This window comes from Cyanistes caeruleus, chromosome 28, assembly GCF_971803275.1.
Source record: "Cyanistes caeruleus chromosome 28, bCyaCae1.hap1.1, whole genome shotgun sequence".
NCBI lineage: Eukaryota > Metazoa > Chordata > Aves > Passeriformes > Paridae > Cyanistes > Cyanistes caeruleus.
The window spans coordinates 830,210-845,219 of NC_141728.1; the positions used below are offsets into that span (position 1 = coordinate 830,210).

Consider the following 15,010-nt stretch of genomic DNA (forward strand, 5'->3'; position numbering starts at 1 on the left):
CGAAAAACACCCGAAATGTCAGTCGGAGACACCCGGGACACCCAAAAACACCCAAAATCACCCCAAAAACACCCCAAAACAACCCCAGAAACACCCGAAATGTCACTCGGAGACACTCGGAATGTCTCCCCATCACCCCAAAACACCCCAAAAACACCCAAAACACCCCAAAACCACCCCAAAACAACTCCAGAAACACCCGAAATGTGCCCCAGGAACAGCCCCGGCACTGCGGGCTGGAGTGAACGCTGCAAAACACCCAAACACCCCAAAACAGCCTGAAATGTCAGTCAGAGACACTCGGGACACCAAAAAACACCCAAAATCACCCCAAAAACACCCCAAAACACCCCAGAAACACCCGAAATGTCAGTCGGAGACACTCGGGAACCCCAAAAACACCCAAAATCACCCCAAAACCACCCAAAGCACCCTGAAACAGCCTGAAATGTCAGTCGGAGACACTCGGGAACCCCAAAAACACCCAAAATACCCCCAAGCCCTCCTGGGAACCCCCCAAATCCCCCCCAAATCCCCCCCGGGACCCCCAAATTCCCCTCAAACCCCCCCAAATCCCCCCTAGACACCCCCAAACCCCCCCAAATCCTCCCCAAACCCCCCCAAATCCCCCCTAGACACCCCCAAACCCCCCCAAATCACCCCCAAACCCCCCTCAAACCCCCCCAAATCCAAAATTTCTCCCCCCAAACCCCCCCAAATCCAAAATTTCTCCCCCCAAACCCCCCCAAACCCCCCCCAAACCCCCCAGCCCCCTCTCACCTGTCGGACCAGCCCCGGCAGCCCCCATAGGGGTACCTGGCCAGGTAAGAGGCGAAGAGGAAGCAGCGCTGGGTGGAGGGGCACCAAGCGCAGGGTGAGGGGGGAGCCAGGCACTCGGAGCAGCTGGAGCGGCTGCGGGAGGGGAGGAGAGACCCCCTGAGACCCCTCCCCAAAATTCGGGAGACCCCCGGAATCACCCCCCAAAAAAATCCGGATTTTTATACACCTTCCAGGACCTTAAAACCGCTTCAGAATGGCCCAAAACAGCCCAAAAAGCACCAAAAAAAAGCACAAAAAAATTTTGAGGCTGAGACCCCTCCCCAAATTCACACCTGAGACCCCTCCCCAAAATTCGGCAGACCCCCGGAATCACCCCCCAAAAAAATCCAGATTTTTATGGACCTTCCAGGACCTTAAAATCGCTTCAGAATGGCCCAAAACAGCCCAAAAAGCGCCAAAAAAAGCACAAAAAAAATTTTGAGGCTGAGACCCCTCCTCAAATTCACACCTGAGACCCCTCCCCAAAATTCGGGAGACCCCCGGAATCACCCCCCAAAAAAATCCGGATTTTTATACACCTTCCAGGACCTTAAAATCGCTTCAGAATGGCCCAAAACAGCCCAAAAAGCACCAAATTAAAGTTTAAAGGTTGAGACCCCTCCCCAAATTCACAACTGAGACCCCTCCCCAAAATTCAGGAGACCCCCGGAATCACCCCCCAAAAAATCGTGTTTTTTATAAACCTTCCAGGACCTTAAAATCGCTTCAGAATGGCCCAAAACAGCCCAAAAAGCGCCAAAAAAAGCACAAAAAAAATTTTGAGGCTGAGACCCCTCCCCAAATTCACACCTGAGACCCCTCCCCAAAATTCGGGAGACCCCCGGAATCACCCCCCAAAAAAATCCGGATTTTTATACACCTTCCAGGACCTTAAAATCGCTTCAGAATGGCCCAAAACAGCCCAAAAAGCGCCAAAAAAGCGCCAAATTAAAGTTTAAAGGTTGAGACCCCTCCCCAAATTCACACCTGAGACCCCTCCCCAAAATTCGGGAGACCCCCAGAATCACCCCCAAAAAAATCCCGTTTTTTATAAACCTTCCAGGACCTTAAAACCACTCCAAAATGGCCCAAAAGAGCCCAAAAAGCGCCAAATTAAAGAAGTTTTGAGGCTGAGACCCCTCCCCAAATTCACACCTGAGACCCCTCCCCAAAATTCGGCAGACCCCCGGAATCACCCCCCAAAAAAATCCCGTTTTTTATAAACCTTCCAGGACCTTAAAATTCCCAAAAATCTGTAAAAAACGACAAATAAATTATAAAAAAATGACAAAAAAAATCAGAAAAAAATCACAAAAAAATCACAAAAAAATCACAAAAAAACACAGAAAAATCAGGAAAAAAAAAACCAAAAAATGACAAAAACCCCCCCCCAAAAAACACAAAATCATCAAAAAACATGAAAAAATCACAAAAAAAACCCAAAAAAAGTGCAAAAAATCACAAAAAATCATTTAAAAATCACAAAAAATACCACTGAAAAATCACAAAAAATGACCAAAAAATGACCAAAAAAATGACCAAAAAAATCACAAAAAATGACCAAAAAAATCATCAAAAAGTGATGAAAAAATCCCAAAATATCACCAAAAAAATCACCAAAAAATCAGAAAAAAAATCACAAAAAAATCACAAAAAAATCAGAAAAAATCACAAAAAAAATCACAAAAATCACCAAAAAATCACAAAAAAATCAGAAAAAAAATCACAAAAAAATCACAAAAAAATCAGAAAAAAATCACAAAAAAATCAGGAAAAAATCAGAAAAAAATCACAAAAAAATCAGAAAAAAATCACAAAAAAATCACAGAAAAAGACAAAAAAATCACCAAAAAATCATCAAAAAATCAGAAAAAAATCAGAAAAAAATCAGAAAAAAATCACCAAAAAATCAGAAAAAAATCACCAAAAAATCACAAAAAATCATTAAAAAATTACAAAAAAAATCACAAAAAATCACCAAAAAATCACCAAAAAATCTCAAAAAAATCAGTAAAAAATCACCGAAAAATCACAAGAAAATCACAAAAAAAATCAGGAAAAAATCAGAAAAAAACCCACAAAAAAATGAGAAAAAAATCACAAAAAAATCAGAGAAAAAGACAAAAAAATCGCAAAAAATCACCAAAAAATCACCAAAAAATCACCAAAAAATCATTAAAAAATCATTAAAAAATCACAAAAAAATCACAAAAAAACCACAAAAAAATCAGAAAAAAATCACAAAAAAATCACCAAAAAATCCCAAAAAAATCCCAAAAAAATCAGGAAAAATCACTAAAAAATCAGAAAAAAATCAGAAAAAAATCCCCAAAAAATCAGAAAAAAATCCCAAAAATTCCCAAAAATTCCCAAAATCCCTGGAATTGCCCCCAAATCCCCGGAGCCCCCCCAGAGCTCACCTGCTGCAGGGTGGGGGGCACTTCTGGGGGTCCCTGACGGCGCCCCCGTCCCTCCCCCGCCGGCTGCAGACGAAGTCGCCGCGTTTGGAGTCGGGGGGTCCCAGGGTTTGCCACTCACAAAAAGGGTCCTGGAATTTGGGGAGGGGGAAATTTGGGGAGGAATCCCAGGGAAAAAAAATCAAATTCTGGAGGTTTGAAAACACACAAAAAATTCCACCCCAAAAATCACATTTAAAGTCCTCAAAATCCCATTTAAATCCTCGAAATCCCAATTAAAATCCTCAAAATCCCAATTAAAATCCTCAAAATCCCAATTAAAATCCCCAAAATCCCATTTAAAATCCCCAAAATCCCAATTAAAATCCCCAAAATCCCATTTAAAACCCCCAAAATCCCATTTAAAATCCCCAAAATCCCACTTAAAATCCCAAAATCCCATTTAAAATCCCCAAAATCCCAATTAAAATCCCCAAAATCCCATTAAAATCCCCAAAATCCCATTTAAAATCCCCAAAATCCCATTTAAAATCCCCAAATTCCAATTAAATCCCATTTAAAATCCTCAAAATCCCATTTAAAATCCTCAAAATCCCATTTAAAGTCCCTAAATCCCATTTAAAGTCTCAAAATCCCATTTAAAATCCTCAAAATCCCATTTAAAATCCCCAAAATCCCAATTAAAATCCTCAAAATCCAATTAAATCCCATTTAAAGTCCCTAAATCCCATTTAAAATCCCCAAATTCCAATTAAATCCCATTTAAAATCCCCAAAATCCCATTTAAAATCCCCAAAATTGCAATTAAATCCCCAAAAATTCCATTTAAATTCCCCAAACCCCATTTAACACCAATTAAACCCCATTAAACCCCATTAAACCCCAATTAAACCACATTAAACCCCATTAAACCCCAATTAACCCCAATTAAATCCCCAATTAAACCCCAATTAAACCCCAATTAACCCCCCCAGGGCACCTCAAACCCCAATTAAATCCCCATTAAACCCAATTAAACCCCAATTAAGCCCAATTAAACCCCAATTAACCCCCAATTAAACCAAATTAACCCCCAATTAACCCCCAATTAACCCCCAATTAAGCCCAATTAAGCCCCTGGCTGCCCGCTGACCCCGGCGCAGCTGCGGCAGTCGCGGTGCTCCCAATTAACCCCAATTAAACCCCAATTAACCCCCAATTAAACCCCAATTAAACCCCAATTAACCCCCAATTAACCCCCAATTAAACCCCAATTAAACCCAAATTAAACCCCCATTAAACCCCAATTAACCCGAATTAAACCCCAATTAAACCCCATTAAACCCCAATTAAACCCCATTAAATCCCAATTAACCCCCCAAACCCCCATTAAACCAAATTAACCCCCAATTAACCCCCAATTAACCCCCAATTAAGCCCAATTAAGCCCCTGGCTGCCCGCTGACCCCGGCGCAGCTGCGGCAGTCGCGGTGCTCCCAATTAACCCCAATTAAACCCCAATTAACCCCCAATTAAACCCCAATTAAACCCCAATTAACCCCCCAATTAAACCCCATTAACCCCCAATTAAACCCAATTAACCCCCAATTAACCCCAATTGAACCCCAATTAAACCCCAATTAACCCCCATTAAACCCCAATTAAACCCCATTAAACCCCAATTAAACCCCATTAAACCCCAATTAAACCCCATTAAGCCAAATTAACCCCCAATTAAACCCAATTAAACCCCATTTAACCCGAATTAAACCCCAATTAAACCCCAATTAACCCCCCCCAGGGCACCCCAAACCCCAATTAAATCCCCATTAAACCCCAATTAACCCCAATTAAACCCCAATTAACCCCCATTAAACCCCAATTAAATCCCCATTAAACCCCAATTAACCCCCATTAAACCCCAATTAACCCCCATTAACCCCCAATTAAACCCCAATTAACCCCAATTAAGCCCAATTAAACCCCATTAAACCCCATTAAACCCCATTAAACCAAATTAAACCCCATTAAACCCCAATAAAACCCCAATTAAGCCCAATTAAGCCCAATTAAACCCCAATTAAACCCCAATTAAACCCCATTAAACCCCATTAAACCCCAATTAACCCCCATTAAACCCCATTAAACCCCAATTAAACCCCAATTAAACCCCAATTAAGCCCAATTAAGCCCCTGGCTGCCTGCTGACCCCGGCGCAGCTGCGGCAGTCGCGGTGCTCCCAATTAACCCCCATTAAACCCCAATTAACCCCAATTAAACCCCAATTAAACCCCATTAACCCCCAATTAACCCCAATTAACCCCAATTAAACCCCATTAAACCCCCATTAAACCCCCATTAAACCCCAATTAAACCCCATTAAACCCCAATTAAACCCAATTAAACCCCATTAAACCCCAATTAAACCCCATTAAACCCAAATAAACCACAATTAAACCCCATTAAACCCAATTAACCCCCAGTTAACCCAAATTAAACCCCAATTAAATCCCAATTAAACCCAATTAAACCACATTAACTCCCAATTAACCCCCCCAAACCTCCATTAAACCCCCATTAACCCCCATTAACCCCCATTAAACCAAATTAAACCCCATTAAACCCCATTAAACCCCAATTAAACCCAAATTAAACCCCAATTAACCCCAATTAAACCCCAATTAACCCCAATTAAGCCCAATTAAGCCCCTGGCTGCCCGCTGACCCCGGCGCAACTGCGGCAGTCGCGGTGCTCCCAATTAACCCCCATTAAACCCAATTAACCCCCAATTAACCCCCAATTAAACCCCAATTAAACCCCAATTAACCCCAATTAAACCCCATTAAACCCCCATTAAACCCCATTTAACCCCAATTAAACCCCAATTAACCCCAATTGAACCCCAATTAAACCCCAATTAACCCCCATTAAACCCCAATTAAACCCCATTAAACCCCAAATAAACCCCAATTAAACCCCATTAAGCCCAATTAACCCCCAATTAAACCCAATTAAACCCCATTTAACCCGAATTAAACCCCAATTAAACCCCAATTAACCCCCCCAGGGCACCCCAAACCCCAATTAAATCCCCATTAAACCCCAATTAAACCCCAATTAACCCCAATTAAACCCAATTAAACCACATTAACTCCCAATTAACCCCCCCCAAACCTCCATTAAACCCCAATTAACCCCCATTAACCCCCATTAACCCCAATTAAACCCCATTAACCCCCATTAAACCCCAATAAAACCCCAATTAAACCCCAATTAACCCAAATTAAGCCCAATTAAACCCCAATTAAACCCCAATTAACCCCAATTAAGCCCAATTAAGCCCCTGGCTGCCCGCTGACCCCGGCGCAGCTGCGGCAGTCGCGGTGCTCCCAATTAACCCCCATTAAACCCCAATTAAACCCCAATTAAACCCCAATTAAACCCCAATTAAACCAAATTAACCCCAATTAAACCCCAATTAACCCCAATTAAACCAAATTAAACCAAAATAACTCCCAATTAACCCCTCCATACCCCCATTAAACCCCAATTAACCCCCATTAACCCCCATTAACCCCAATTAAACCCCATTAACCCCCATTAAACCCCAATAAAACCCCAATTAAACCCCAATTAACCCAAATTAAGCCCAATTAAACCCCAATTAAACCCCAATTAAGCCCCTGGCTGCCCGCTGACCCCGGCGCAGCTGCGGCAGTCACGGTGCTCCCAATTAACCCCCATTAAACCCCAATTAACCCCCAATTAAACCCCAATTAAACCCCATTGACCCCCAATTAACCCCAATTAAACCCCAATTAAACCCCCATTAAACCCCATTAAACCCCATTTAACCCCAATTAAACCCCAATTAACCCCAATTGAACCCCAATTAAACCCCAATTAACCCCCATTAAACCCCAATTAAACCCCATTAAACCCCATTAAACCCCAATTAAACCCCATTAAGCCCAATTAACCCCCAATTAAACCCAATTAAACCCCATTTAACCCGAATTAAACCCCAATTAAACCCCAATGAACCCCCCCAGGGCACCCCAAACCCCAATTAAATCCCCATTAAACCCCAATTAAACCCCAATTAACCCCAATTAAACCCAATTAAACCACATTAACTCCCAATTAACCCCCCCCAAACCTCCATTAAACCCCAATTAACCCCCATTAACCCCCATTAAACCAAATTAAACCCCATTAACCCCCATTAAACCCCAATAAAACCCCAATTAACCCCAATTAACCCCAATTAAACCCCAATTAAACCCCAATTAAGCCCAATTAAGCCCCTGGCTGCCCGCTGACCCCGGCGCAGCTGCGGCAGTCGCGGTGCTCCCAATTAACCCCATTAAACCCCAATTAACCCCCAATTAACCCCAATTAAACCCAAATAAACCACAATTAAACCCCATTAAACCCCAATTAAACCCCAATTAAGCCCCTGGCTGCCCGCTGACCCCGGCGCAGCTGCGGCAGTCGCGGTGCTCCCAATTAACCCCCATTAAACCCCAATTAAACCCCAATTAAACCCCAATTAACCCCCATTAACCCCCAATTAAACCCCAATTAAACCCCAATTAACCCCAATTAAACCCCAATTAACCCCCCCCGGAGCCCGTTAACCCCTTGCTGCCCGCTGACCCCGGCGCAGCTGCGGCAGTCACGGTGCTCCCAATTAACCCCCATTAAACCCCAATTAAACCCCAATTAACCCCAATTAAACCCAAATAAACCACAATTAAACCCCATTAAACCCCAATTAAACCCCAATTAAGCCCCTGGCTGCCCGCTGACCCCGGCGCAGCTGCGGCAGTCGCGGTGCTCCTCGCACAGGACGCAGTTCTGGGGGTGCAGCACCAACCTGGGACCCCCGGAAGCTTCCGGAAGGGAACAGGGGGAGGCGGAATTTGGGGAGGGGGCTCGGGGAAGGCAGGAGGAGCTGGGGGGGCACCACCCGCACCCCAAATCCGCCAGGCAGGAGAGGCAGGAGGGGCGAGAGGGGCAACCCCCGGGGGGACCCCGGAAAGGCTCCAGGAAAAAAAAGGAGATTTCCTGGTTTGGGGGAGGAAAAAATGGGAATTTTGGAGGGAAAAATGGGGATTTTGGGGGGAAAAATGGGGATTTTGGGGGGGATTTTATGGGAATTTTATGGGAATTTTTTTTTGATTTTATGGGAATTTTATGGGAATTTTTTGGGGATTTTTTGGGAATTATTTTGGGATTTTTTGGGAATTTTTTGGGAATTTTATGGGAATTTTGGGGGGATTTTATGGGAATTTTGGGGGAATTTTTTGGGAATTTTGGGGGGAAAAATGGGAATTTTGGGGGAATTTTATGGGAATTTTGGGGGGATGTTTTGGGAATTTTTTTGGGATTTTTTTGGAATTTTATGGGAATTTTTTGGGGATTTTTTGGGAATTTTTTGGGAATTTTTTGGGAATTTTATGGGAATATTGGGGGATTTTTTGGGAATTTTGGGGGGATTTTATGGGAATTTTTTTGGGATTTTTTGGGAATTTTGGGGGGATTTTATGGGAATTTTGGGGGGATTTTATGGGAATTTTATGGGAATTTTTTTGGGATTTTTTGGGGGATTTTATGGGAATTTTATGGGAATTTTTTTTGGATTTTATGGGAATTTTGGGGGGATTTTTTTGGAATTTTGGGGGGATTTTATGGGAATTTTGGGGGGGAAATGGGAAATTTGGGGAAAATAGGAATTTTGAAGGGGGGGAATTTGGGGGGAATTTGGGGGGGGAAATGGGAAAGAAAATGAAAAAAAATTGGGTTAAAATCGCTTAAAATGGCACCAAAATAGCCCCAAAAGTCCCAATAAATCCCAAAAAAATTCCCAAAAAATCCCCCCAAAAATTCCCAAAAAATCCTCAAAAAATCCTCAAAAAATCCCGAAAAAAACCTCCAAAAATAATAAAAAAAATCCCCAAAAAATCCCCAAAAAATCCCCAAAAATCCCCCCAAAAATCCCCCAAAAATCCCCAATAAATCCCAAAAAATCCCCCCCAAAATTCCCCAAAAATCCCCAATAAATCCCCAATAAATCTCAAAAAATCCCCCAAAAAATCCCCCAAAAATCCCCAAAAAATCCCCAATAAATCCCCAAAAAATCCCAAAAAAATCCCCCAAAAATGCCCAAAAAATCCCCAAAAAATCCCCAAAAAATCCCAAAAAAATCCCCAAAAAATCCCCGAAAAATTCCCAAAAAATCCCAAAAAATCCTCAAAAAAAACCCAAAAATCCCCCAAAAATCCCCAATAAATCTCAAAAAATCCCCAAGAAATCTCCAAAAAAGCCCAAAAAATCCCCAAAAATTCCAAAAAAATCCTCAAAATATCCCCAAAAAATCCCGAAAAAATCCCCAAAAAATCCCCCCAAAATCCCCAAAAATCCCCCAAAAATCCCAAATAAATCCCCAATAAATCTCAAAAAATCCCCAAAAAATCCCCAAAAAATCCCAAAAAAATCCCCCAAAAATCCCAAAAAAATCCTCCAAAAATCCCCAATAAATCCCCAATAAATCTCAAAAAATCCCCAAAAAATCCCTCAAAAATCCCCCAAAAATCCCCAAAAAAATCCCCAATAAATCCCAATAAATCCCAAAAAAATCCCCGAAAATTTCCCAATAAATCCCAAAAAAATCCCCAAAAAATCCCCCAAAAATCCCCAAAAAATCCCCAAAAATCCCCAAAAAAATCCCCAATAAATCCCAAAAAAATCCCAAAAAAATTTCCAAAAAATCCCCCATAAATCCCAAAAAAATCCCCAAAAAATCCCCTAAAAATCTCCAAAAAATCCCCAATAAATCCCAAAAAATCCCCCAAAAATCCCCAAAAATCCCAAAAAAATCCTCAAAATATCCCCAAAAAATCCCGAAAAAATCCCCAATAAATCCCAAAAAAATCCCAAAAAATCCCCCAAAAATCCCCAATAAATCCCAAAAAAATCCCCCAAAAATCCCCCATAAATCCCTATTAATCCCAAAAAAATCCCAAAAAGATCCCCAAAAAATCCCCAAAAATCCCAAAAAAATCCCCAAAAAATCCCCAAAAAATCCCCAAAAATCCAAAAAAAAATCCCCAATAAATCCCAAAGAAATCCCCAAAAAATTCCCAAAAAATCCCAAAAAATCCCCAATAAATCCCAAAAAAATCCCCCAAAAATCCCCAAAAATCCCAAAAAAAATCCCCAATAAATCCCAATAAATCCCCCAAAAATTCCCAAAAATCCCCAAAAAATCCCAAAAAAATCTCCAAAAAATCCCAAAAAATCCCCAAAAAATCCCCCAAAAATTCCCAAAAATCCCCCCAAAATCCCAAAAAAATTCCCCAAAAAATCCCAATAAATCCCCAAAAAATCCCCAATAAATCCCAAAAAAATCCCAAAAAAATCCCCAAAAAATCCCCCCAAAATCCTCAAAAAATCCCAAAAAAATCCTCAAAAAAATCCCAAAAAATCCCCCAAAAATCCCCAAAAATCCCCCAAAAATCCCAATAAATCCCAAAAAAATCCCCAAAAAAATCCCCAAAAAATCCCCAATAAATCCCCCCAAAATCCTCAAAAAATCCCAAAAAAATCCTCAAAAAATCCCAAAAAAATCCCCCAAAAATTCTCAAAAAATCCAAAAAAAATCCCAAAAAAATCCCAAAAAATCCCCAATAAATCCCCAATAAATCCCCCAAAATTCCCCAAAAAATTCCCGAAAATTCCCTCGGCATTCCCAATGACTCACGCTTCCTCCGGGGACCCCGGTGCGGTCCCAGGTGAGGGTGAGCTCGCTGCTGAGCCCCCCCGAGGCGTTCAGCCGCGCTTCCACCTGCAGCAGGAAGCGATTCCCTCTCTCGGGGCTCCGGAACAGCCGCTCGGGCCGGGGTCTGCGCAGGGGGCGCGTCTCCCTCTCCTGCTGAGCCCCCCAGTGGCCAACTTCCTCCTGGGAATGGGGAGGGGGCGGGATCAGAGCCGGGACCCCTCCCCTGATCCCCATCCTGATCCCTGATCCTGATCCCGGTGTCCCAATTCCTCCTGGGAATGGGGAGGGGGCGCGATCAGAGCCGGGACCCCTCCCCATCCTGATCCCGGTGTCCCAATTCCTCCCGGGAATGTGGGGAGGGGGCGGGATTGGAGCCGGGACCCCTTCCCTGATCCCCATCCCAGTGTCCAACTTCCTCCTGGGAATGGGGAGGGGGCGCGATCAGAGCCGGGACCCCTCCCCTGATCCCTGATCCCGGTGTCCCAATTCCTCCTGGGAATGTGGGGAGGGGGCGCGATCAGAGCCGGGACCCCTCCCCTGATCCCTGATCCCAGTGTCCAACTTCCTCCTGGGAATGTGGGGAGGGGGCGGGATCAGAGCCGGGACCCCTCCCCTGATCCCCATCCTGATCCCGGTGTCCCAATTCCTCCTGGGAATGGGGAGGGGGCGCGATCAGAGCCGGGACCCCTCCCCTGATCCCCATCCTGATCCCGGTGTCCAATTCCCGGTTATTCCCGGCTATTCCCGGTTATTCCCGGCTATTCCCGGTTATTCCCGGCTATTCCCGGTTATTCCCGGTTATTCCCGGCTATTCCCGGCTATTCCCGGGGTTATTCCCGGTTATTCCCGGCTATTCCCGGTTATTCCCGGCTATTCCCGGCTATTCCCGGGGTTATTCCCGGTTATTCCCGGTTATTCCCGGCTATTCCCGGCTATTCCCGGTTATTCCCAGGGTTATTCCCGGTTGTTCCCAGGGTTATTCCCGGTTATTCCCGGCTATTCCCGGTTATTCCCGGTTATTCCCGGCTATTCCCGGTTATTCCCGGCTATTCCCGGCTATTCCCGGGGTTATTCCCGGCTATTCCCGGCTATTCCGATTGTTCCCAGGGTTATCCCCGGTTGTTCCCGGGGTTATCCCGGTTGTTCCCGGGGTTATCCTGATTTTTCCCGGGGTTATCCCGCCTATTCCCGGTTATTCCCGGGGTTATTCCCAGGGTTATTCCCGGTTATTCCGATTGTTCCCAGGGTTATCCCGATTGTTCCCGGTTATTCCCGGTTATTCCCGGTTATTCCCGGTTATTCCCGGGGTTATTCCCGGTTATTCCCGGTTATTCCCGGTTATTCCCAGGGTTATCCTGATTTTTCCCGGGGTTATCCCGGCTGTTCCCGGGGTTATCCCGGGGTTATCCCGGTTGTTCCCAGGGTTATCCCGGGGTTATCCCGGTTGTTCCCAGGGTTATCCCGGGGTTATCCCGGTTGTTCCCGGGGTTATCCCGGTTGTTCCCGGGGTTGTTCCCGGGGTTATCCCGGCTGTTCCCGGGGTTATCCCGGTTGTTCCCGGGGTTGTTCCCGGGGTTATCCCGGTTGTTCCCAGGGTTATCCCGGTTGTTCCCGGTTGTTCCCGGGGTTATCCCGGTTGTTCCCGGTTGTTCCCAGGGTTATCCCGGTTGTTCCCAGGGTTGTTCCCGGGGTTGTTCCCGGGGTTATCCCGGTTGTTCCCAGGGTTATCCCAGGGTTATCCCGGTTGTTCCCAGGGTTATCCCGGGGTTATCCCGGTTGTTCCCAGGGTTATCCCGGGGTTATCCCGGTTGTTCCCAGGGTTATCCCGGTTGTTCCCGGGGTTATCCCGGTTGTTCCCGGGGTTATCCCAGGGTTATCCCGGTTGTTCCCGGGGTTATCCCGGTTGTTCCCGGGGTTATCCAGGGGTTATCCCGGTTGTTCCCAGGGTTATCCAGGGGTTATCCCGGTTGTTCCCGGTTGTTCCCGGTTGGAATTACCAGGTCAGAGGCGTTGGGGTGCCGAGCCAGCCGCGCCACCACCTGCAGCCGCTGGATCCCAGCCCCCCGTACCCCCGGCTGTCACCCCCGGCTGTTCCCAGGGTTATCCCGGGGTTATCCCGGTTGTTCCCGGGGTTATCCCGGTTGTTCCCAGGGTTATCCCGGGGTTATCCCGGTTGTTCCCGGTTGGAATTACCAGGTCGGAGGCGTTGGGGTGCCGAGCCAGCCTCGCCACCACCTGCAGCCGCTGGATCCGAGCCCCCCGTACCCCCGGCTGTCACCCCCGGCTGTTCCCGGGGTTATCCCGGGGTTATCCCGGCTGTTCCCGGGGTTATCCCGGGGTTATCCCGCCTGTTCCCGGGGTTATCCCGCCTGTTCCCGGGGTTATCCCGGTTGTTCCCGTTTGGAATTACCAGGTCGGAGGCGTTGGGGTGCCGAGCCAGCCGCGCCACCACCTGCAGCCGCTGGATCCCAGCCCCCCGTACCCCCGGCTGTTCCCCCCGGTTGTTCCCGGGGTTATCCCGGTTGTTCCCGGCTGTTCCCGGGGTTATCCCGGTTGTTCCCGGTCGGAATTACCAGGTCGGAGGCGTTGGGGTGCCGAGCCAGCCGCACCACCACCTGCAGCCGCTGGATCCGAGCCCACACGCTGGGCCCGGGCCCGGGGGGCACCGGTGGCCCCAGCAGGGGGTGGATGAAGCCCCGGAACTCCAGGGACACGGCGGCGTCACCCGGAGGCGTCAGCGTGATGGTGGCGCTGCGGATGATTGACACCTGCGGGGGGAGGGGGAGGGGTTCAATGGGGGAGGGGGACTGGGGGGGGTTGGGGGATTTTTGGGGATTTTTTGGGGTTTTTGGGGGATTTTTTAGGGATTTTTGGGAGATTTTTTGGGATTTTTTGGGGATTTTTTGGGGGATTTTTTGGGATTTTTTTACGGGATTTTTTGGGGATTTTGGGGTTTTTTTTGAGATTTTTTAGGGATTTTTGGGGGGATTTTTGGGGTGATTTTTTGGGATTTTGGGGGGATTTTGGGGGATTTTTATGGGATTTTTTAGGGTTTTTTGAGGATTTTTTTAGGGATTTTTAGGGGGATTTTTCAGTGATTTTTTGGGATTTTTTGAGATTTTTGGGGGGATTTTTGGGGGGATTTTTTAGGGATTTTTGGGAGATTTTTTGGGATTTTTTGGGGATTTTTGGGGGGTTTTTGGGAGATTTTTTGGGATTTTTTAGGGATTTTTGGGGGGATTTTTGGGGATTTTTTGGGGATTTTTATGGGATTTTTGGGGGTTTTTTTGAGGATTTTTTAGGGATTTTTGGGGGGGTTTTTGGGAGATTTTTTGGGATTTTTTGAGATTTTGGGGGGGATTTTTGGGGGGATTTTTTAGGGATTTTTTGGGATTTTGGGGGTTTTTTTGAGGATTTTTTAGGGATTTTTGGGGGGATTTTTTGGGATTTTTATGGGATTTTTTGGGGATTTTTGGGGGGATTTTGGGGGGATTTTTTGGGGAATTTTGCAGGGATTTTTTGGGATTTTTTTGGTTTTTTTTAGTATTTTTTAGGGATTTTTGGGGGGATTTTTTGGGATTTTTTGGGGGTTTTTTTGAGATTTTTTAGGGATTTTTGGGGGGATTTTTATGGGATTTTTTTGGGATTTTTATGGGATTTTTTGGGATTTTTGGGGTTTTTTTTGAGGATTTTTTAGGGATTTTTGGGGGGATTTTTGGGAGATTTTTTGTGATTTTTGAGATTTTTGGGGGGATTTTGGGGGATTTTTTTGGGATTTTTTACGGGATTTTTTTGGGGATTTTGGGGGTTTTTTTGAGATTTTTTAGGGATTTTTTGGGGGATTTTTTGGTGGATTTTTTGGGATTTTTTGGGGATTTTTGGGGGTTTTTTTGAGATTTTTTAGGGATTTTTGGGGGGATTTTTGGGGGATTTTTTGGGATTTTTTGAGATTTTGGGGGGGATTTTTGGGGAAATTTTTGAGGGATTTTTGGGATTTTTTGGGGATTTTTT

General features: G+C 45.2%; 2 protein-coding genes across 2 annotated transcripts in view; both read right to left on the reverse strand.

Moving 5' to 3' along the window:
• The window catches only part of PSMC4 (proteasome 26S subunit, ATPase 4), a 277,421-nt gene that overhangs the window by 192,565 nt on the left and 69,846 nt on the right, over nucleotides 1-15,010 (reverse strand). The gene's annotated exons all lie outside the window — the stretch shown is intronic.
• MEGF8 (multiple EGF like domains 8) overlaps nucleotides 1-15,010 on the reverse strand; it is a 172,158-nt gene that overhangs the window by 99,265 nt on the left and 57,883 nt on the right. The window contains exons 14-18 of the mRNA XM_086864863.1: nucleotides 13,573-13,767; nucleotides 10,982-11,179; nucleotides 8,029-8,286; nucleotides 3,240-3,367; nucleotides 781-912 (exon numbers count right to left, since the gene is read on the reverse strand). Coding sequence (XP_086720989.1) covers nucleotides 781-912; nucleotides 3,240-3,367; nucleotides 8,029-8,286; nucleotides 10,982-11,179; nucleotides 13,573-13,767 — 911 coding nt within the window. The remainder of the gene's footprint in view (nucleotides 1-780; nucleotides 913-3,239; nucleotides 3,368-8,028; nucleotides 8,287-10,981; nucleotides 11,180-13,572; nucleotides 13,768-15,010) is intronic.